At 35.3% G+C, this 17,426-nt stretch overlaps 1 protein-coding gene across 2 annotated transcripts; it reads left to right on the top strand.

The window, feature by feature from the left end:
* The first annotated feature begins 4,785 nt into the window (after nucleotides 1-4,785).
* Nucleotides 4,786-12,145, top strand: LOC147409501 (uncharacterized). Of its 2 annotated transcripts, XM_086429699.1 has the most exons (12): nucleotides 4,786-5,101; nucleotides 5,926-6,455; nucleotides 6,543-6,632; nucleotides 6,779-7,018; nucleotides 7,267-7,488; nucleotides 7,588-7,906; nucleotides 8,317-8,630; nucleotides 8,721-8,839; nucleotides 8,933-9,036; nucleotides 9,118-9,206; nucleotides 9,816-9,912; nucleotides 11,732-12,145. In XM_086429699.1, the coding sequence occupies exons 1-11, from the start codon at nucleotides 4,924-4,926 to the stop codon at nucleotides 9,909-9,911; spliced, it is 2,301 nt and encodes a 766-aa protein (XP_086285825.1). In that variant the 5' UTR covers nucleotides 4,786-4,923; the 3' UTR covers nucleotide 9,912; nucleotides 11,732-12,145. The 2 variants fall into 2 exon arrangements, with proteins under 2 accessions (XP_086285825.1, XP_086285819.1); XM_086429693.1 differs by lacking the exon at nucleotides 11,732-12,145 and having other exon boundaries at nucleotides 9,816-10,597.
* The last annotated feature ends 5,281 nt before the right edge of the window (nucleotides 12,146-17,426 follow it).

Consider the following 17,426-nt stretch of genomic DNA (forward strand, 5'->3'; position numbering starts at 1 on the left):
CTGTTCTCGTTGGTTAATTGGATGTTGGACAATATATATAATTAATTAATTTGAAATTATACAAATAATTGCGATTGATAAATACTTTTTGAAAAAGTATTTATAAAATAATAATGATTGGGATCCGTTGACTCCTAATAATGACTCATGAAAAAAAAAAACACATGATATTAATTCTTTAAACACAAAATCTAATGATTGAGATTTACAAGTTTCTTGATAACACAAATATTAGAGATTCTTATCCCGAAGATAAATTTAAATCATTGGATTTTGTATTTAAAAGATTGGGATCATATGTTTCTTTCATGTGTCATTCTTAGGAGTCAAGTGATCCTGACCCAATAATTAAATATCAATCGATTTTTTTATATTAAAAATAATGCCTAGCTCACTTGCATTTGACTTATTGAAAACAATGTTATCAATAATGAATTATTGACCTCATAATCCATTATGAGAATGATTATTCAATAGTCTCTAAGATCAATGAGATGACCATTTTTAAATTGGCTAAATTTATCCAAGGTGCACATAGCATTGTCTATATGGATCTAAACCCATCTCTCTCAATATTTTCTTCTTTTCTAATCACCACTATCACATCTCTCTCTCTCTCACACTCTCTCTCTCCCTCCCTCCCCCCCCCCCCCCTTCTCTTTTTCTTCTTTTGCTTTTTTTTTTTTTTTTCCAAAAATCATTCACTCACATATCCTGATCTTCTTTTTCTTTCTTTTGTTCCCCTATTTTTAGAGGTGGGGGTGTTGAAGGATGACAACAGTGGTGGTGGCTAGAGAAGTGGAAGAAGAAAAAGAATAGTGCCTCTAGAACCAGTCAAAATTAAAATTTTGAGAACCTCTTAAAAATTCACAGGCTTCCCATAACACTAGTCTTTTCAAATTTCTTAGATACACAACACAATTTTACTAGGTGTTGGATGCTATTGTGTGTGTCTCCAATCACGTTGGACATTAAAAAATGACTCGTGGTGGGCTTGTAGCAAATGTTTGATCATGACAGGTTAATATTTCTTGAAATCTTTGTGTGAATTTAAAGTGTCTTTAGTGGTTTGAACTTTTATTCTTAGTTTGAAATGTTGGAGTTCCCTTTATCAAGTGGATGATAGCAATCTTAACTTATATTGTCTCGGCATGAAGTTTACTCTTCCAAATAAGGTGAATTGTGTCAAAGTTACCATTGAGATTGTGGAGACCATTTTGGCCACACATCCAAGATAAGGACATGTGCATGTAAGGTAATGGATGGGTCTAGAGATTAAATAACAAGTAGGCTTTAGCAGGGACACATAGTCAGTATCGACCGAAGTAATAAAGGAATGGAAGACATCAGTTAAGATAGTCACAACATAACTCCCCCCAAATTGATTGAACAATATGAAAGATCAAAGATCGAGGTAATTTGATTAGAGATAAGAATAGGATTGTAGGTCAACATATTTCATCACAAGATACTTATGAGGTCGGTCTGATCACCTATGCCCTAATAAGACAATAACTTTAATATGATAAGGATCCTCCCATGCGTCAAATCCCTTCATTAAATATAATATCTATGAGTTTTTGTTAGAGTCTGAGGTGGGTGTGACATTCTCTAACTTACTCACTCCCAAATAATAAATCATACCAACTCAAGATTAATTGGATTGAGACAGTATTAATCAAACTCAAGTATCAGTATTAATGAGGCGTAAACACAAATCTCAAGAAAGAATCAAATAACCTCCATCTAATTCACCCCCCGCTAGCATGACACCTATAAACTACTTGTGTGATGATACATGTTCCTAAGTTTGGACTATAAAATCCACTTTCAAAGATTGAGAAAAAGGTTAGAAAAATCATTTTAAAAAGGAGTTAGAAGAAAAAAAGAATTTGTGCTTTCACTATTCATTATCTTCTTCTCCATTATCTCTTACTCCATTACCACTAACTTAATCTTTGGAGGGTCCTTGGCAGGCACCATACAGGGGCTTTTACCTTCTACCTTCAACATTTTAAAGAGTCAAAGCCACTCACATCAACATCAACCAAAGGAGGAAGCCTGAAGACCGAAATCTAACCATCCATTTTAAGGTATTATTTATCTCAAGGAATGGAAGCTCAAAAAGGTCTCCACAGAGATCAAGGGCAAAACCAACATTTACTTGTAAGGGGCAAACTATAATTAAGTGATACTATTAATATTGATTTAGATTTTAACACTTTTTTTAGTAAGGGTAATTAAAAAAAAACATTAATTTATTTATTAAATAAGGCACTACTTGGAAACAGATTAAATATCCCAATAAATAAAAGATTTTTCTTCAAAAAAATTATTTATCATTTATTAACTTCTACTAAAAATAGTTCTACGAATGTTCTCGTCTCCTTAACCACTTTTCCTATTCTAGAAGCTTATGGACATCTGGTATTGACTTCTGCGATGATTGTTTTTTATTGAAATATGAATGCCCTTTGATTTCTAATCATCAAAGAGAAAAACTTGAGACCAACGTTCTATATTAAAATGAAAGAATGGTTATTCTCATGTCATTTTTTCACTTATCTTTTTCGGATGATTTAGACATGCCCATCCACGTTTTGGTTAGTATTATACACACACCTTGTGTTTTCAAATTGATGAGCATTAATATGCCCCACTGATCCAAATGTCCTCATCTTCAATTGTCGGATGTTTTTCTTATAGAGTTAGGATCACGTGTTTCTTTCTTCTTCTATCAATTTTATAAAAACAATTGATGTTTTGCACCTTAATCTTAAGTCAATAAAGTCCACCATAGCTAGGAAAAATAGAAATTTTTTGAGATGGCATTGCACCCCCAACATTTACTCATCACATCCCAATTAAAATTGAAGAATATAAGTGATGATTGAGGAGTTTTAATTTTTTGGCTAGACTTTTAATTTTTGATTTTAGGATTTTATATAAACTTAATCATAATTATAAACATGTATTATAATGTTTGAACATGTATTATAATGTTTTGTAATGTTGTTACAATTTGAGCGAAACCTTTGTAATGTTTGAAGAGTGTGATTTAATATTTAATTGGGAGTGATAAATAATTTAAGAAATTGGAGTGTAATAAGTAAAAGTTGGGGGTACAAATAACATATATATATATATATATATATATATATATATATATACACGTCTCACAAACCGGTTGAGAAACAAATGTTTTTGTTGCGTTGGATTTGGGACATTAGACGGTTTGGATTTCGTTTTAAAACAAAACGTGTAGCCAGCTGAAAAATGTCTTTTATTTTAAAAGATTTAATATATTTACAGAAAACTCCCTCTATCTTTTAAAAGAATTAATGTATTTTTAGAAAACTCTCTCATTCATCACCCACCATTGTTTCTCTGCAATTTAAGCCTTGTTTTTTTAAATGGTTGGCTGAGGACTCTTCCCTCACTCTTCATTGAAAACAAAGATAAGAAGACAACATAATTCACTTTTTTTATTTACCATTCGAATCAAAATTTTCGAATAAGTGATAGATAAAAGATTTCTGCTCCTGGAGAAGAACAACACTCTAAAGTTCAGCCCATCCTTTTCGACCATTAAGGTCAACGTATGATGAAATCCGTTGATTCAAATGACCGCCACTAGAGTTTGCTCTCAAAATTAATGGAAACCAAAAGAAAAAAAAAAACAATGAGAGTGATACAAGAGATGTTGAGTTAGGTGTGGAGCTCAATAGTAGTAAGAAATCGAGATACAATTACTGGGAGAAAGATGAGCTTTGCAAAGATTGTTGTCCAATCGGAGAGAGCCCAAGCAATCAACAAGTTTCACAAAAGGAACTCAAAGTCTTGTTCCAAGAATCTGTTCACCTCAATCATGATGAGATTGTTAATGAACCCATTAGAAGACAATCGAAAGAATCGTCAAATGACTGCCATCTCCATCAAAATCAAAGTTGGGGTTCTTTGCATTTGAGTTATAGTAAAGGTGAGAAAGGAGCGGTCTCCAGATGTAATTCAAATGCTTCATCACGGAGGAATTCTAGTTTTTGGAGGACCAAGACGATCAAGTCGAGGCTGATGGATCCTCTACTAGATGAAGAAGAGACTCAATTGAAATATGGGTTATTGGCGATCTTTTGAACCCATCTTACTTCAACAAGAGGACTCTATGGGACCTCCCCCTATGGAAATGGGAGCTCTTTGTATTGGTTCTGATCTGTGGGCGATTAGTCTCTAGTTGAGGGATTCGATTTGTAGTCTTCTTTATAGAATGTAATTTTTTTTTTTCAAAAATAAATTTTATATTTCATTTATTTGAGGGAGTTTTCTGTAAATACATCAATTCTTTTAAAATAAAAGACGTTTTCCAAATGGCCACACGTTTTGTTTTAAAACGAAATCTAGGTCGTCTAATATCTCAAATCCAACGAAGCAAAAACATATGTTTCTCAACCGATTTGTGAGACGTCCCTCGATCCGTTCCCATGTATATATATTTTGAGATTTGAGTGCAATTGTACAAGTATGACTTGTCAGCTGCAAGGGAAGGGGGGGGGGGTGTTCAGTCATCGGCATTCATCCGACAATACATAAATATGTGCCACGTGTTGATTTTTTAGACCGCCACCATAAAAGAGTCCCTCGCATAAAATTTTCTAAACACGTCTCGAGATAATAAGCATAATAAATCAACGGCTTCGATTCAATCATTATCGTCAACTCAAGATAAATCAGTCAATAAAAAATTTAAAAAAAATAATAAATAAAAACACAAGATTCCAAAGTCCTTCGCACTGGTTTCCTTACAGTTTCCCAATGTAGGGACGAAGAACAAGCAGCTTTACCTTTTATAAGAGAAAGAACGTCTTGAATTTGGTTCGGCTCGGCTCGGTTCGGTTAGGTTCGCTTTGGTTCTTAATCCATTCGAAGATGCCTCCACGCGCAGTGAGACGACCTCCTACAGCCACCGCGTTGAAGAAGAAACCAGCTACGAAACCCTCGACTGAGACCAAAGAAGAAGCCATGGAAGCTGAAGCCGAAGCTTTCGAACACAAGAACACAAACAACGAAGTAAATCAGGAACACTGTACTTCGCCTCCCTCGAAAGGTACCTTGTTAAATCTTTCTTCATCAAACAGGTGAAATTCTATCCTGTTTGGATTGTTTTTGAGATCAATTGCGTTCTTGAATCTTGAAATTTCATGAACCCTAGCATTAGTAATGGAAGAAAATAGGAATTTTGTGTAATTTACTACTACAGTTACAGGTTTGTTTGTGATAAGTAGTCTTGAAGAAATCTTTGGAAGGAAATTTGGAACCCTAGATGCTTTTTTTTCAGATTGTTTAAGGTAAGAATTCTGGAAAAATAACGAAGGAACGTTCTAATTCTAGGCGTTGTTCCAGTCTTTCAGGTTAATTTCTTGAAAGAAGATTAAAACAAATCCTGAAGAAGAAATTTGAAGAATAAAATGTCTTTTTTTTGTTCGCATAATTGGACAAGTGTAGAATCTTAGTAGGAGTCACGAAGAAGAAATTTGTAGAAAAGATTATTTTTTTTAGTTCGTGTAATTGGACTAGTGTAGTATCTTAGTAGGAGTCGTGAAGAACAAATTTGTGGAAAATTTTCTTTTGGTATAATTGGACTTATGTAGAATCTTAGTAGGAGTCACAAAGAAGAAATCTGAATTAACAGATTGAAAGAAGATTTGAACAAATTGCCGAAGAAGCAATTTGTAGAATTTTTTTTTGTTCGTAAAATTGGACTAGTGTAGAATCTTAGTAGGAGTCTTGAAGAAGAAATTTGTAGAATTTTTTTTTTTTTTTGTTCCTATAATTGGACTAATGTAGAATCTTAGTAGGAGTCATGAAAAAGAAATCTGAATATGATTTGATTTCATTTGATTTTATTTTCTGATTCATGGTTTACATTAGAGGAAAAAGAAAAAGAGTTTGTTCCGATGGGTTATCACTATAACGAGGTAGATAGATCGGAACGGTTGGAGCTCGAAGACAATGATCCCCAGTATGAGGTGGAAGATGATGGTGGGGCAAATATGGGGATGGAGGATCATCGTGAGGAGATGGAATGTGAGGAAGAAGAATTCTACGAAGAGAGGATTGATGGAGATGACATGATGGAAGGTTTTATGGAAGTTGCAGAGGAAGAGCAGGGAGGTGGCAGAGCTGAATTACATGGTGTGGAGGTTGATGGGGATGACGAGGAGCACCATGACATGGTGAAACAACGGCGCAAGCGGAAGGAATTTGAGGTCTTTGTTGGAGGACTCGATCGTGATGCCACTGAGGAGGATCTCAGGAAGGTTTTTAGCCAAGTTGGCGAGGTCACTGAAGTTAGACTTATGAAGAACCCCTTGACTTATAAGAATAAGGGCTTTGCGTTCCTACGTTTTGCAACTGTTGAGCAGGCTCGGCGTGCTGTGAATGAACTTAAGCATCCAACGGTATTATAACGGTTGTTATTATAATTTATTTTATCCTTCTTGAGATTTTCCTTGTGATGTAATGTGGCTTTGGATTTTGGGTTCTAGATTAATGGGAAGCAGTGTGGGGTAGCTCCAAGTCAGGACAGTGATACCCTTTTCGTTGGTAACATATGCAAGACATGGACAAAGGAGGATGTAAGTATAGTTTAGTTGGATGGCTTGCTTGGTTGTGAGTTGTAACCTTAGTGTTATAGGTTCAAACCCATTTTCTGGCTCTCTCGTTTTTTCACCCCCTCACTATATGAGCTTTTGTATGTTGAGTCAATTTGTTTCCCTCACAGTTTAAAGAGAAGCTTGCACAGTATGGTGTTGATGACTATGAAGATTTGACATTGGTTGAGGACACTAAAAATGAAGGAATAAATCGGGGGTTTGCATTTCTGGATTTCTCTTCTCGGGCAGATGCCTTGGTTGCATGTAAGCACTTGCAGAAGATGGATGTTTTATTTGGAACAGATAGGACGGCCAAGATTGCTTTTGCAGATACTTTCATTGAACCAGATGATGAAATCATGGCACTGGTATGTAGCTTTTGATTCTTACATCATTCTTCTTTTAACATTCATTCATTGATAAATGTTGTTGTCGGGTCAACATACATGTTTTTGGTCATGCATGCATATTATCAATTATAAAAGTTCAAAACCCTTCTATAAATCGTGTTTGCAAATTTTTATGTTCTTTGGGAAATTTACTTGGCTCTTTGAGTGTGATTTTGAATTAGGGTTCTTAAGATTAAAATGGGTATTTTCTTGGTTTGTCTTCTTAGGTTAAGACTGTATTCCTTGATGGTCTGCCTGCTATATGGGATGAGGAACGTGTCAAAGAGCATCTCAAGATGTTTGGGAAGGTTGAAAAGGTTGAACTTGCCCGGAATATGCCGGCTGCTAAAAGAACAGATTTTGGTTTTATAACATTTGACACACACGATGCAGCAGTGGCTTGTGTTGAAGGTATTAATAATGCTGAACTTGGTGATGGTGATAAGAAGGTTGGTTGCTGTTCCATCTGTATATGCTACATGGGTACTTTTATGACATTTTTTATGCAATTAACTTAGCACTCACGTGTATATACACATTATTTACAGGTCAAGGTTAGAGCAAGGCTGTCAAGGCCACGCCAAAGAGGTAAGTTAGGCCAACATGCTCGAGGAGGCTATATAGTTGGTCGTGGTGGTGGAAGAGGTGGTAGGGCTTCCTGGAACTCTGGTGCATCTCGCATGGATTCATGGAGATTTGCAGGCCGCAGTGGACGAGGTATTCCAAGTCGTAGAACATACAGTGGTGGTTTTAAACAGTCACTTGGTTCTAGGGATAGATATACAGTCACAGATGTGGTCCCGGATAGGATTGGTAGCAGACAGAGACTCCCTTCTTTTGAGAGATCCTTTGATCGGAGGCCTCCCGGTATGTAACACCTATATTGACTAGCTCTATTTTATTTGAGTTTTTTTCCCGCTTGGCTTATGCTATAGTTTTGTTGAGTGTATATTTTCCTCCATTCTCGGGTGTGTCATACCCTAGTTAAGCCCCATGATATTCATAGTTCTCCCCATCTCCGACAGATTGATCTTTTGGAGTAGTTGGGTGGTTAACATGGTATCAGAGTGCTAGGTTCGTATAGGTCACAGGTTCAATTCTTACCACCCTTATGGGTGAGGGGGAGTGTTGAGTGTATATTTTCCTCCACTCTCGGGTGTGTCATGGCCCAGTTAAGCCCCATGACCACCCTCATATATTCATAGTTCTCCCCCTTTTCAACAGATGGTTCTTTTGGAGTAGTTGGTTGGTTAACAGTATTGTTTATTTTTGGACAGGTCCAACTTATAGCAAAAGCAGTTCAAAGAGGGAATATGTTCGGCATGATGAAGATTTTCATAGGCCATCTGATTTTGTCACTAGGGCTCCTACTGAGAGACGTGTGTCCTATAGAGATTCTTACCCTTCTCGTGGATCAGGGTACCTGGACAGTCCACCACGGAGTGCTTTTCGAAGTGCTGCTCGTAGACCACCTCCTGTTTATGCTGAAGAAAGCTACGGAAGACATATAGAACGACCTTCAAGCTATCACGAAAGTCATAGTCGTGATTATGGTTCTAGTTCTGGCTCAAAGCGCCTTCATTCTACAACGGTTAGAGACTTAATTAGGCTTTGTGTGAAATCCTGGTATAGGTGCTCGTATTTTCCTTATTTTACTGATTGAAGTTCTGGATTTTTTTAGGAATTTCATCCTCGATATGCTGAACCTACACTTAAACAGACAAGAGCCCGTTTTGACTACGGAGGGAGTGACACAGACTTTCCATATAGTGATCGTGTTTATGGAAGCGAGTCTACAAGGTTTATTTATTGTTTGGTCATTATAATGTTTTTGTCTCTGGATGTTTCTGTTTGTTTTTCGTGATCAGTTGATTTCTATTATTATTATGCTAGGTTGAGCCGTGATTCTCATCCAGGATATGAGGGTAGTAGGACTTCTTCTGGGCATTCTCATGGATTGTATGAAACACGCACGTCAAATATGGGTTACAGCCGAGGTATGAAACATGATTCCTCCTATTATTTTGATTGATAATGGATATTCAGAAGTAGGCCTTCACCAAGTACAATTCTTGCAGATGAGTTGAGCAGGGGTGATGCTGGAGGAATGTACTCCAGCTATGGACGGGATTACATGTCCAGGGATTACGCCTCTACTGGAACAGATGTGTGTTTCTTTATTTTTTCACCTCTGGAAGATTGTTATATCCCATATCTCAATTAGGACTGCAACTTGGGCGGGTCGGGGATCAGCCCGTGCCCAACCCACATTTAACGAACACCAACCAGTGCTCGTGCCCAACTCGACCTCGGGCATGAAACGCTCAACCCATGCCCAACCAATTTAGTAATCATAATGACTTATAAAAAGATAAGTGATATGTAAAAATAAATAAATATAAAATTTACAATTATTTGTCCTAAAAATATATTTCAAAGTTCACATACATGAAATTATAAGTAAATGTTAAGAAAAAGATGATGATGATTAACTAAAGTTTGAAATGTGAATTGTGAATGAGAAAGAAACAAAGATATTATTTAAAAAATCTTTTTAAATTATAACCAAATTAAGTTTGGGTTTGGGCAACCTGAGGTCTATGCTCGAATCCAACCCAATTTGATTCGGTCAAATTTTTTTTGCCCAAACCTGACCCAAGGTCGGGTTCAGGTTTGAAGCCATCGGGTTTGGGTTTGGCCCTTCCAAGTTGCAGCCCTAATCTCAACTTCCTGGTTACTCTTAATTCTTACTCTCTTTTTTTTCCCTTTTGTTCAGGTGGGTACAAGTTCTTATTCCTCTGCCTACTCTAGTCGTCGTACTAGCTCTCATGATGGCTACTTAGATGGCAGAAGACCAAACACATATTATTAAGGTGAGTTTGCTTGTAGTTACTCCAAAGTTATCTTCGGCTGTCAACACATCTCAGACATCGAAGTGGTTACTAAAAGTTTTAGACAACTCCAAGGGATGTAGTGGGGGTGGTAAACTGGAGAGTGTTATATTTTCTTCAACAATTTCTTCATGAATTATTGGAACTTCACATCGTCGATGTAGGATGTAGGGTTTGATTTATTGAAGACCTTTTAAAGAATATCAACTCAAGCATTTCTTATCCTGTAACCCCAAAATTGAATGCTTCCGGGTTTGGTACTTTAAGATAATTGTTCCAAGAATGAGACATTTTACGGGTTAACTTCTTAGGGCAACCAAGAAGATGGTTTGGCCATTAATTTTAAATGGTGTTTGAAAAGAGGAACCTCTTAAGTTCGTAATGTGTGAAAATGTTGATGCTATTCATAGATCTGTGTTCCTATGTGAATAGATGGATTCACTGAAGCGTAGTAAATGATGCACATCTTCAGGTTGCATATTAGCAAGGATGTGAACTATGTTGGATCTCCAATACTATGGTTCATGGGTTGCTTTTCACCATTGATGTACAATATTGTGATCTCAAGTCTAGATAAATATTGGAGTGTGATTATAATGTACACCTATACATGATGGATTCTTTAGTGTGGTATTTTCTATGGTTGAAAGTTATTCCTTTCAGGTGTAGTGTTTCTTTTTTCCATCGGCATTTCTACAGTTCTGACATACATTTATTTACATTTGGATTTATGGGCAACTTTTGCTTTTACGAACTAGCGTTTGAGGTGAAACACAACTTTCTTTTATACGAACTTATTTTCGGGCTATACGATCTTTTGGTTGGTACGAACTAACCTTGGGGTGAAAGGCAACTCTCACTTGTTCGAACTTATTTTCGTGGATATTTCTAAGTAGGGATGTTTGGTGTTTTTATGTGGGAATTGAAGACTTGCTATATAACTTGATTCTTTTGGTCTAAAATCCGAGACTTGCAATGAAAGGTTAGTTGAATATTTGAGCCAATGGTAAACAAATGTGTTCTTGAATGACCAACATGGGGTGCTTTTGGTCAACTTTGAATGCTCCTTTTCGATCCAGTTGATGGTCTTTAACTGACAGTGAAAACATGATCAAGATAGAATAATTACTCTTTTGGATGTATAACTCTACCCCAAATTTTTAGGGTAGGCCAGTATTTCGGTTATGGAAACTGATGGGGTGTTGCTTCCCATACTTGGTTGGTGTTGCATATGTTTACTTATTTTTACCATGTTAGAGGTGCCGGATTTAAGACTACATTCTTGTGACAGGAAGATTCAACGGTTATACTTTACTACCGAGAAGATATACTTGATGGATAAAAAAAACAAACGTACAACTGGAATTTGTAATTTCTAGTAAGATTGGAAAGGCAGGTGACTAAAATGGATAATGTGAGGCTGAGTGAAGAGGTGTAGTGAAAGATCTGCAGTCTTGGAAGAAAAAAAGGGTTGCTTCGTTCCCTGATTGGATGGCCTGCTCTTGTTGAGCTGAAGGATGACCTTTAAACTTATTCATTGCTTGATGATTCATGTTAGCGAGACAAAAAATTTCTTTAGACGAACTACCTTACTTAGCATGTCAGCATCTTTTTTTTTATTTTGTTTTTTTAGTTTTTTTCATGTTTTATTCAGCACCATATAACTGCTCCAAGTTGTGTGATTTAAGTTTTGTTATGATGCATGTGTTTGATGGTATTTTTGAGTTCTTAACAAAATATGACTTTGTTCATTAAATTCCATATTCCTGTTTCTTTGTTGAATTTCTGCATATCTGTTTAGGTTTTTGCATGGAAAATCCCTTGATGTGGCCATCTGGTTCATTGGCACTAGTTTATTGTTGTTACTGATGTAAGTATTATCTTGGACCACGAAGACCCTGGTTGTGCTTCCTGTTTCCATTCCCAATCATCATATTGATGATGAATCTCTTCGTGCTCTTGGACCGTGTCACGGTGAAGGTTCAGCATTCTCTTTGTGGAACATAGGAGGGGAGTTTAGTCTTCTCTTGTTGTTTTATTCTGGTTTTTAGATTAACAATTTCAATTGGGTGAATTTAGACAGATCCACGCATGTTTTGGTGAATGTTTGAGATGCTTGTGTTTTCAAACTCATGAGTATTGACCTCATTCTACTATGGAAGACTAGCATAAAAATGATTTAAAGGCTCTCGTCTTCAAAATTTAGCTGAAAACCCTTCATAACGCCCCCCCCCCCCCCCCCTCTCAAAAAAAAAAAAAAAAAAAAAGTAAAATAATAATAAACCATTAACTTTACATTTTTCAAACAAATGATTTTTAACCAATTCAAGGGGGGATTTAATCTTGTCTTTAACCTATGGAAGAGAAGAGAAAATAAATGAGTTTCTCTCAATTTCTCTTGTTTGGATTATTAAGTTGGGGGAGAGAAAAATGTGAGTTTTCTCTCTCCAAAAACGGAGAGAAATCCTTTTAAAATATTTTATAATTTCAATTTTGTCCCTAGATCACTTTTATTTTAAAATTTCAAAATTGAGAGAAGAGGAGAGAGAGAGAGAAATCCTTTTAAAATATTTTATAAGTTCTCTCCGTCAATCCAAGCATGGTGGAGAGAAATTAAGGGTCTGTTTGGATACCAGGAGCAGAACTACTCTTCCAAAGAATAGGAGCTGAAATACTCTATGGAGGAGCTGGAAAAGTAATTCTGTGCAGAAAGGGCGTTTGGCAATCAACTCTGTGAAGTACTGGCAAAAGTACTTTTGTGCTGGAAGTCTGTTTGGGAACCATACTGACTTCTCATGACTTCTAGAAAAAAGATCAGAATACCCTTATATTATACCAGTTACTGTTTTTTATCTTTTAGTGTCATAATATGCCTTCAAACTATATTGTTTTTGATATTTTAACTATAAATATTAATATAAATAATATAATAAATATTAATATGATATAATATAATATTTTAAATATTAAATATTAATATAATGTGTCTAACTATAAATATTAATATAATATAATATAATATAATATTTTAAATATTAAATATTAATATAATGTGTTTAAATCCATTATACTCAAAATTTAATTTTTTTTTTTAATATTAATAAATGTTTCTTTCATTTGATTTAAGGGCAAATGAATTAGGAATATTTTCATAGAAATTAATAAAGTTAATGGTATTTTGGTAAAATGAATCGTTAGATTTTGACTCCCCGCAAGATGAGTTTTGAGAAATAGGTTTTCTCGACTTCTTCACAAAGAGTAATTTCTGCTCTTGCGCGGAGTAACTCTTCGAAGGAGTTGTTCATCCAAACGCATCCAAACGACTTCTAACTCCCCGCAAGAGTCAGAAGTAGCCAAGGAGTCCTATCCAAACGCACTAAGTTTCTCTTCTCTTAAAGCTATGCTTGAATTGAGAGAAGTGGAGAAAAGAGGAATTCATTAAGAGAAGAGAAGAGAAACTCAATTTCTTTTCACCATGTTTTGATTGGTGGAGAGAACTTGAGTCAACTTTGGAATTTTAAAATATCTCAAAAGTGATTTAGGGGCAGAGTTGGAATTATAAAATATTTTAAAAGGATTTCTCGCTCTCTCTCTCTCTCTCTCCTCTTCTCTTCATTTTTGGAGAGAAAGAAAACTTACTTTTTTTTCTCTCCAATTCTTTTCTCTTCTCTCCCTAATTAATAGTCCAAACAAGAGGAACTCGTTTATTCTCTTCTCTAAATCCACACCTAGCCTAAGACTTTCCCTTCAAAATCCTATGTCTTGAACCTCCTCAAAAATCTAATCTTATTCTTGAAGTTTGAAGGATGAAGGTAATTGCTTCCAAGGGGTAAAAATCAAGGGCTTTTGGCTAGAGGTTGAAGATTAGGGCATGGAGGTCTTTTTGTTAGTCTCTTCTAGAAGACCAAGGTCAAGGGTATGTGATCGGTTTGAAAAGCACACGGGTACCTCAAATATTCACGAAAATGTGTAGGGGTATGTCTATATCGACCATAAAATTATGAATTTAGAAAAGCTAAATGTGGTGCCAAACTCATGTGGGTATGAGAATTCATTCAGATCCTTCACCCCAATGGATTGCAAATTTGGCTCCTTCACATGCATCAATGCCACAAGGAAGAAAAGGATTGTTTTTAGAGTTACTATTGACACACCAACTTTTACTAATTCTTTGATCTTTGATTATTAACATAGGAATTGGTGTGGCATTAGTAAAAGTTGGTGTGCAATGGCAGTTCTTTTTTTTTTTTCACCCTTTTAATTAAGAGTCTGACTAGCTTACTAAGTTTGTAAGGATTTCACCCCTACTAAGGGTCTTTGGGCTCACATTGTGACATAAAAAACATGATCCGATACTTTAGGGTTGTAGAGGACAAAATTCTATAAATTTTGAACGAAAGAAAATTCATATAAAATTATTTGTTACGGTTGAATTTTAATTTTAAAATTTTGAGTTAGGTGGAAGTTCGGTAATTGTCCATTTCAAAATCTTGGGTCAAGTCCGAAAGATATTGATTTTAGATTTTTTTTAATCTGAGTTTTTCGGTGAAATTTTGAGGGCTGTGGTGTTAGATCGCTAATGTGGTCATCTATTTGAGCAAAATGACCCTTCATAAGACGTAAAATCTTTACTAAGGAAGGAAAATGTTTCTCTTTATTAAATGGCTGAATTAGGGGGGAAAAAACCAGCCTTTTGTATTTATATTTATATTCTTTCTTGTTATACCACAACAGCTGTTCACAAACTCCACTATTTAAAATTTGATTATTTTATACGAAAAGAATATCAGGATGGATTGGCTCGACTGAACATTTGTAGACAGGTTGAGGATTTAAAAAAGTTTTGGGCAACTCATCTCAAATATTAGACTTGTCAAGTCCATGCGATGAGGGATTCTTTCTCGCTTGGTTACCCCTACCCATAAGACAAATTCCTAAATGTAGGGCGAGAGCGAGGATTTTGCTCATGTGAGGGCAACCAAGAGTAGAAAAATTATTGTGGGAATAATTAAGAGTGAAAAAAATAATTGCAAGGGCATCTAAGCGTGGGAAAAAACATTGTGAGGGCAATAGTGGTAGATATTTTTATCTGTCGCTAAAATCTATCACAATAGCTCACTGATCCATAGACTTCAAAAATTCTTGTGGGGGCAAGTGCCCCCACTCTAAATCTGCCCCTGCCTAAATGGATCTTCTTCCTCGATTTTATCTTGTCCAAAGCCACTTCTTTTGTTAAACGTGTATAGGAACCATACACTTTCATGTCAAGAAGTGCGATATGAGATTCCAGTCTGAGGTCACTCCAACACAACTCTTTACTTTTATTTTCTCCATTAACATTCTTGCAACTTGAATATTTCTTCTAAAAACAATGATTTTTACACACCCTTCCCACCTCTTCTGACACGTGCCCCCATATGTCCTCTAACATGGCATGTGCTAGAATCATAAATTCTTTTTCTCATAATACACAACTGCACATATTTATAGGGATGTACAGTTGTGCATCCCAAGGGAAGATTATGATTCTAATCCATGCCACATCAGGGGTATATGTCGAAGGGGCATAAAAAAATACAACTCTTCTTTTAATTGGGGGAAGTGTCAACCTTATTGAAAATGTTTAAACAATCTCGATTAACTTTTTCTTAACTTATCCCATATTAGAATTATTCTCACAATTTCTTAAATGCAATTCAATTCAAATTTCTTTCCTCTAATCTTTCCACTCAATTCATCTTTGTCATGCTCAATTTATCAAGCATGATGCTTCTTGATTACCCAGCATTCCACTCCTGAAGGTCTTAATATATAGTCTTATAAAATTGTTCTCCATTATGTTCCCGAAAACTTAATTTTCTTACAAGTAACAATTCTACATGAAATATATATAAAAAAATCATGTTTCGAGGAGTTTTCAAATAAGATAAATTTATTTATTCATTTGTGTTATACGATCACAAACTACATTTTTGAAAATCAAGATGCTGGATGAAATCAAGAGAGGACCGACAAATTGGGTGACGTCATAATGCATATGGGATTTTACCATTCATTTCAGTGTGACATAAAGAAAAATAATTTAATTATAATGCGACATGGTACGACTGACTAACATATTTGGTAAAATCTATGAGTGATGATATCATAGACCTAGATTCAATTTCTAACCTCGTTAAAATATGTTAAAGTGATTAAAAATAAATAAATTCATTGCTCGAGGATACTAAAACTAACAAACCATTGGAATCATGAAAAATCCACCATCATATTCCAAACCAATTCGGAGGACTAGAAATTATTACCCATACATTAGCAATTTGACAATAATTTTGATGGAAAACAAAAAATTGGGGATGCATTTTCCACCATTTACATCCAATGTCATTAGCAACATGAATCCCATTTTGCACTAGAATATAAAAGTAGGAAATATTTTTAGAGCAAACAAGGAAAACACATGAATATCAAGCATGGTTTTAAATTTCATCTGATCTCAAGATGACTTGGGCAAGTCATCTCGATATCGTTCAACAACAATACAGATACACAAGGTGTCTCAACAATCACATCATCTACCAAGATACACAAGATGTCTCAGATGATATTTTGACAATCTCAGCCAAGTCAATCAGGATTTTGTAAATTTTAATAAAAATAAATAAATTCTATTTTTTTATATAATTTAAATATAATTTTATGACTAAACATCTTCTCATCTACCTTGCTTTATTAAGAAATTATAATTATTTTAATTTAACTATATGTGAATCAATCATTTTAAACCAAGTCTAATGATTTGTCTTGTTCCGACACAAGTAGACTTGTTCGAGACAACTTGGTCTTGGGAGGAGACAAAAAACCGCATTTTGAAACCATGCTATGGAGTACATGTTCGTCCAGTATTTTAGACCATCTAACCATAAATTAAGTCATTCTCAAGAGCATGATCATTTTCACAACAAAGTTAATCCATTCCAACATTATCAATTAATAATTATATAAAAAGATTACTTGAATTCACGATTTCAGTGAACAGCGCAAACTTTTCAAAATACAAGTCAACTTTTAATGAGGTTAGATATGTTAAAATGAACTAAAATTTTGTGAAGAAGATCAAAATGCCAGTTATTATCGACATAACAGACAAAAATTTATTATATTTTTATGAAAATTTATCTTTCATGTAAAATTTAAGTGATCACCAACCAAGAAGCCATGCGCACCCATGGTTTCAAAACTCGTCTAAGACAGACATATCGCCCAGCAACGAGATGGATGGACAAGTCAATGTATTGGACGAGATTTAAAACCCATATTCACTTATCAGAAAACTCGTCTGAGACTACTCAGTCTCATTCATGGACGAGATGAGATGTCAAAAAGAGTTTTAAAACTGTGCTTGCGCCTCTAATTCCTGAGTTCACTCTTAATGGGCCATCCATAAGGCCCCCAGCATGAATTATCGTCTAGTATTGATCTCAGTAATCAGGGGC

Source organism: Akebia trifoliata, chromosome 2 (assembly GCF_017979445.1).
Source record: "Akebia trifoliata isolate Shusen 1 chromosome 2, ASM1797944v1, whole genome shotgun sequence".
In the NCBI taxonomy this organism is placed as follows: Eukaryota; Viridiplantae; Streptophyta; class Magnoliopsida; order Ranunculales; family Lardizabalaceae; genus Akebia; species Akebia trifoliata.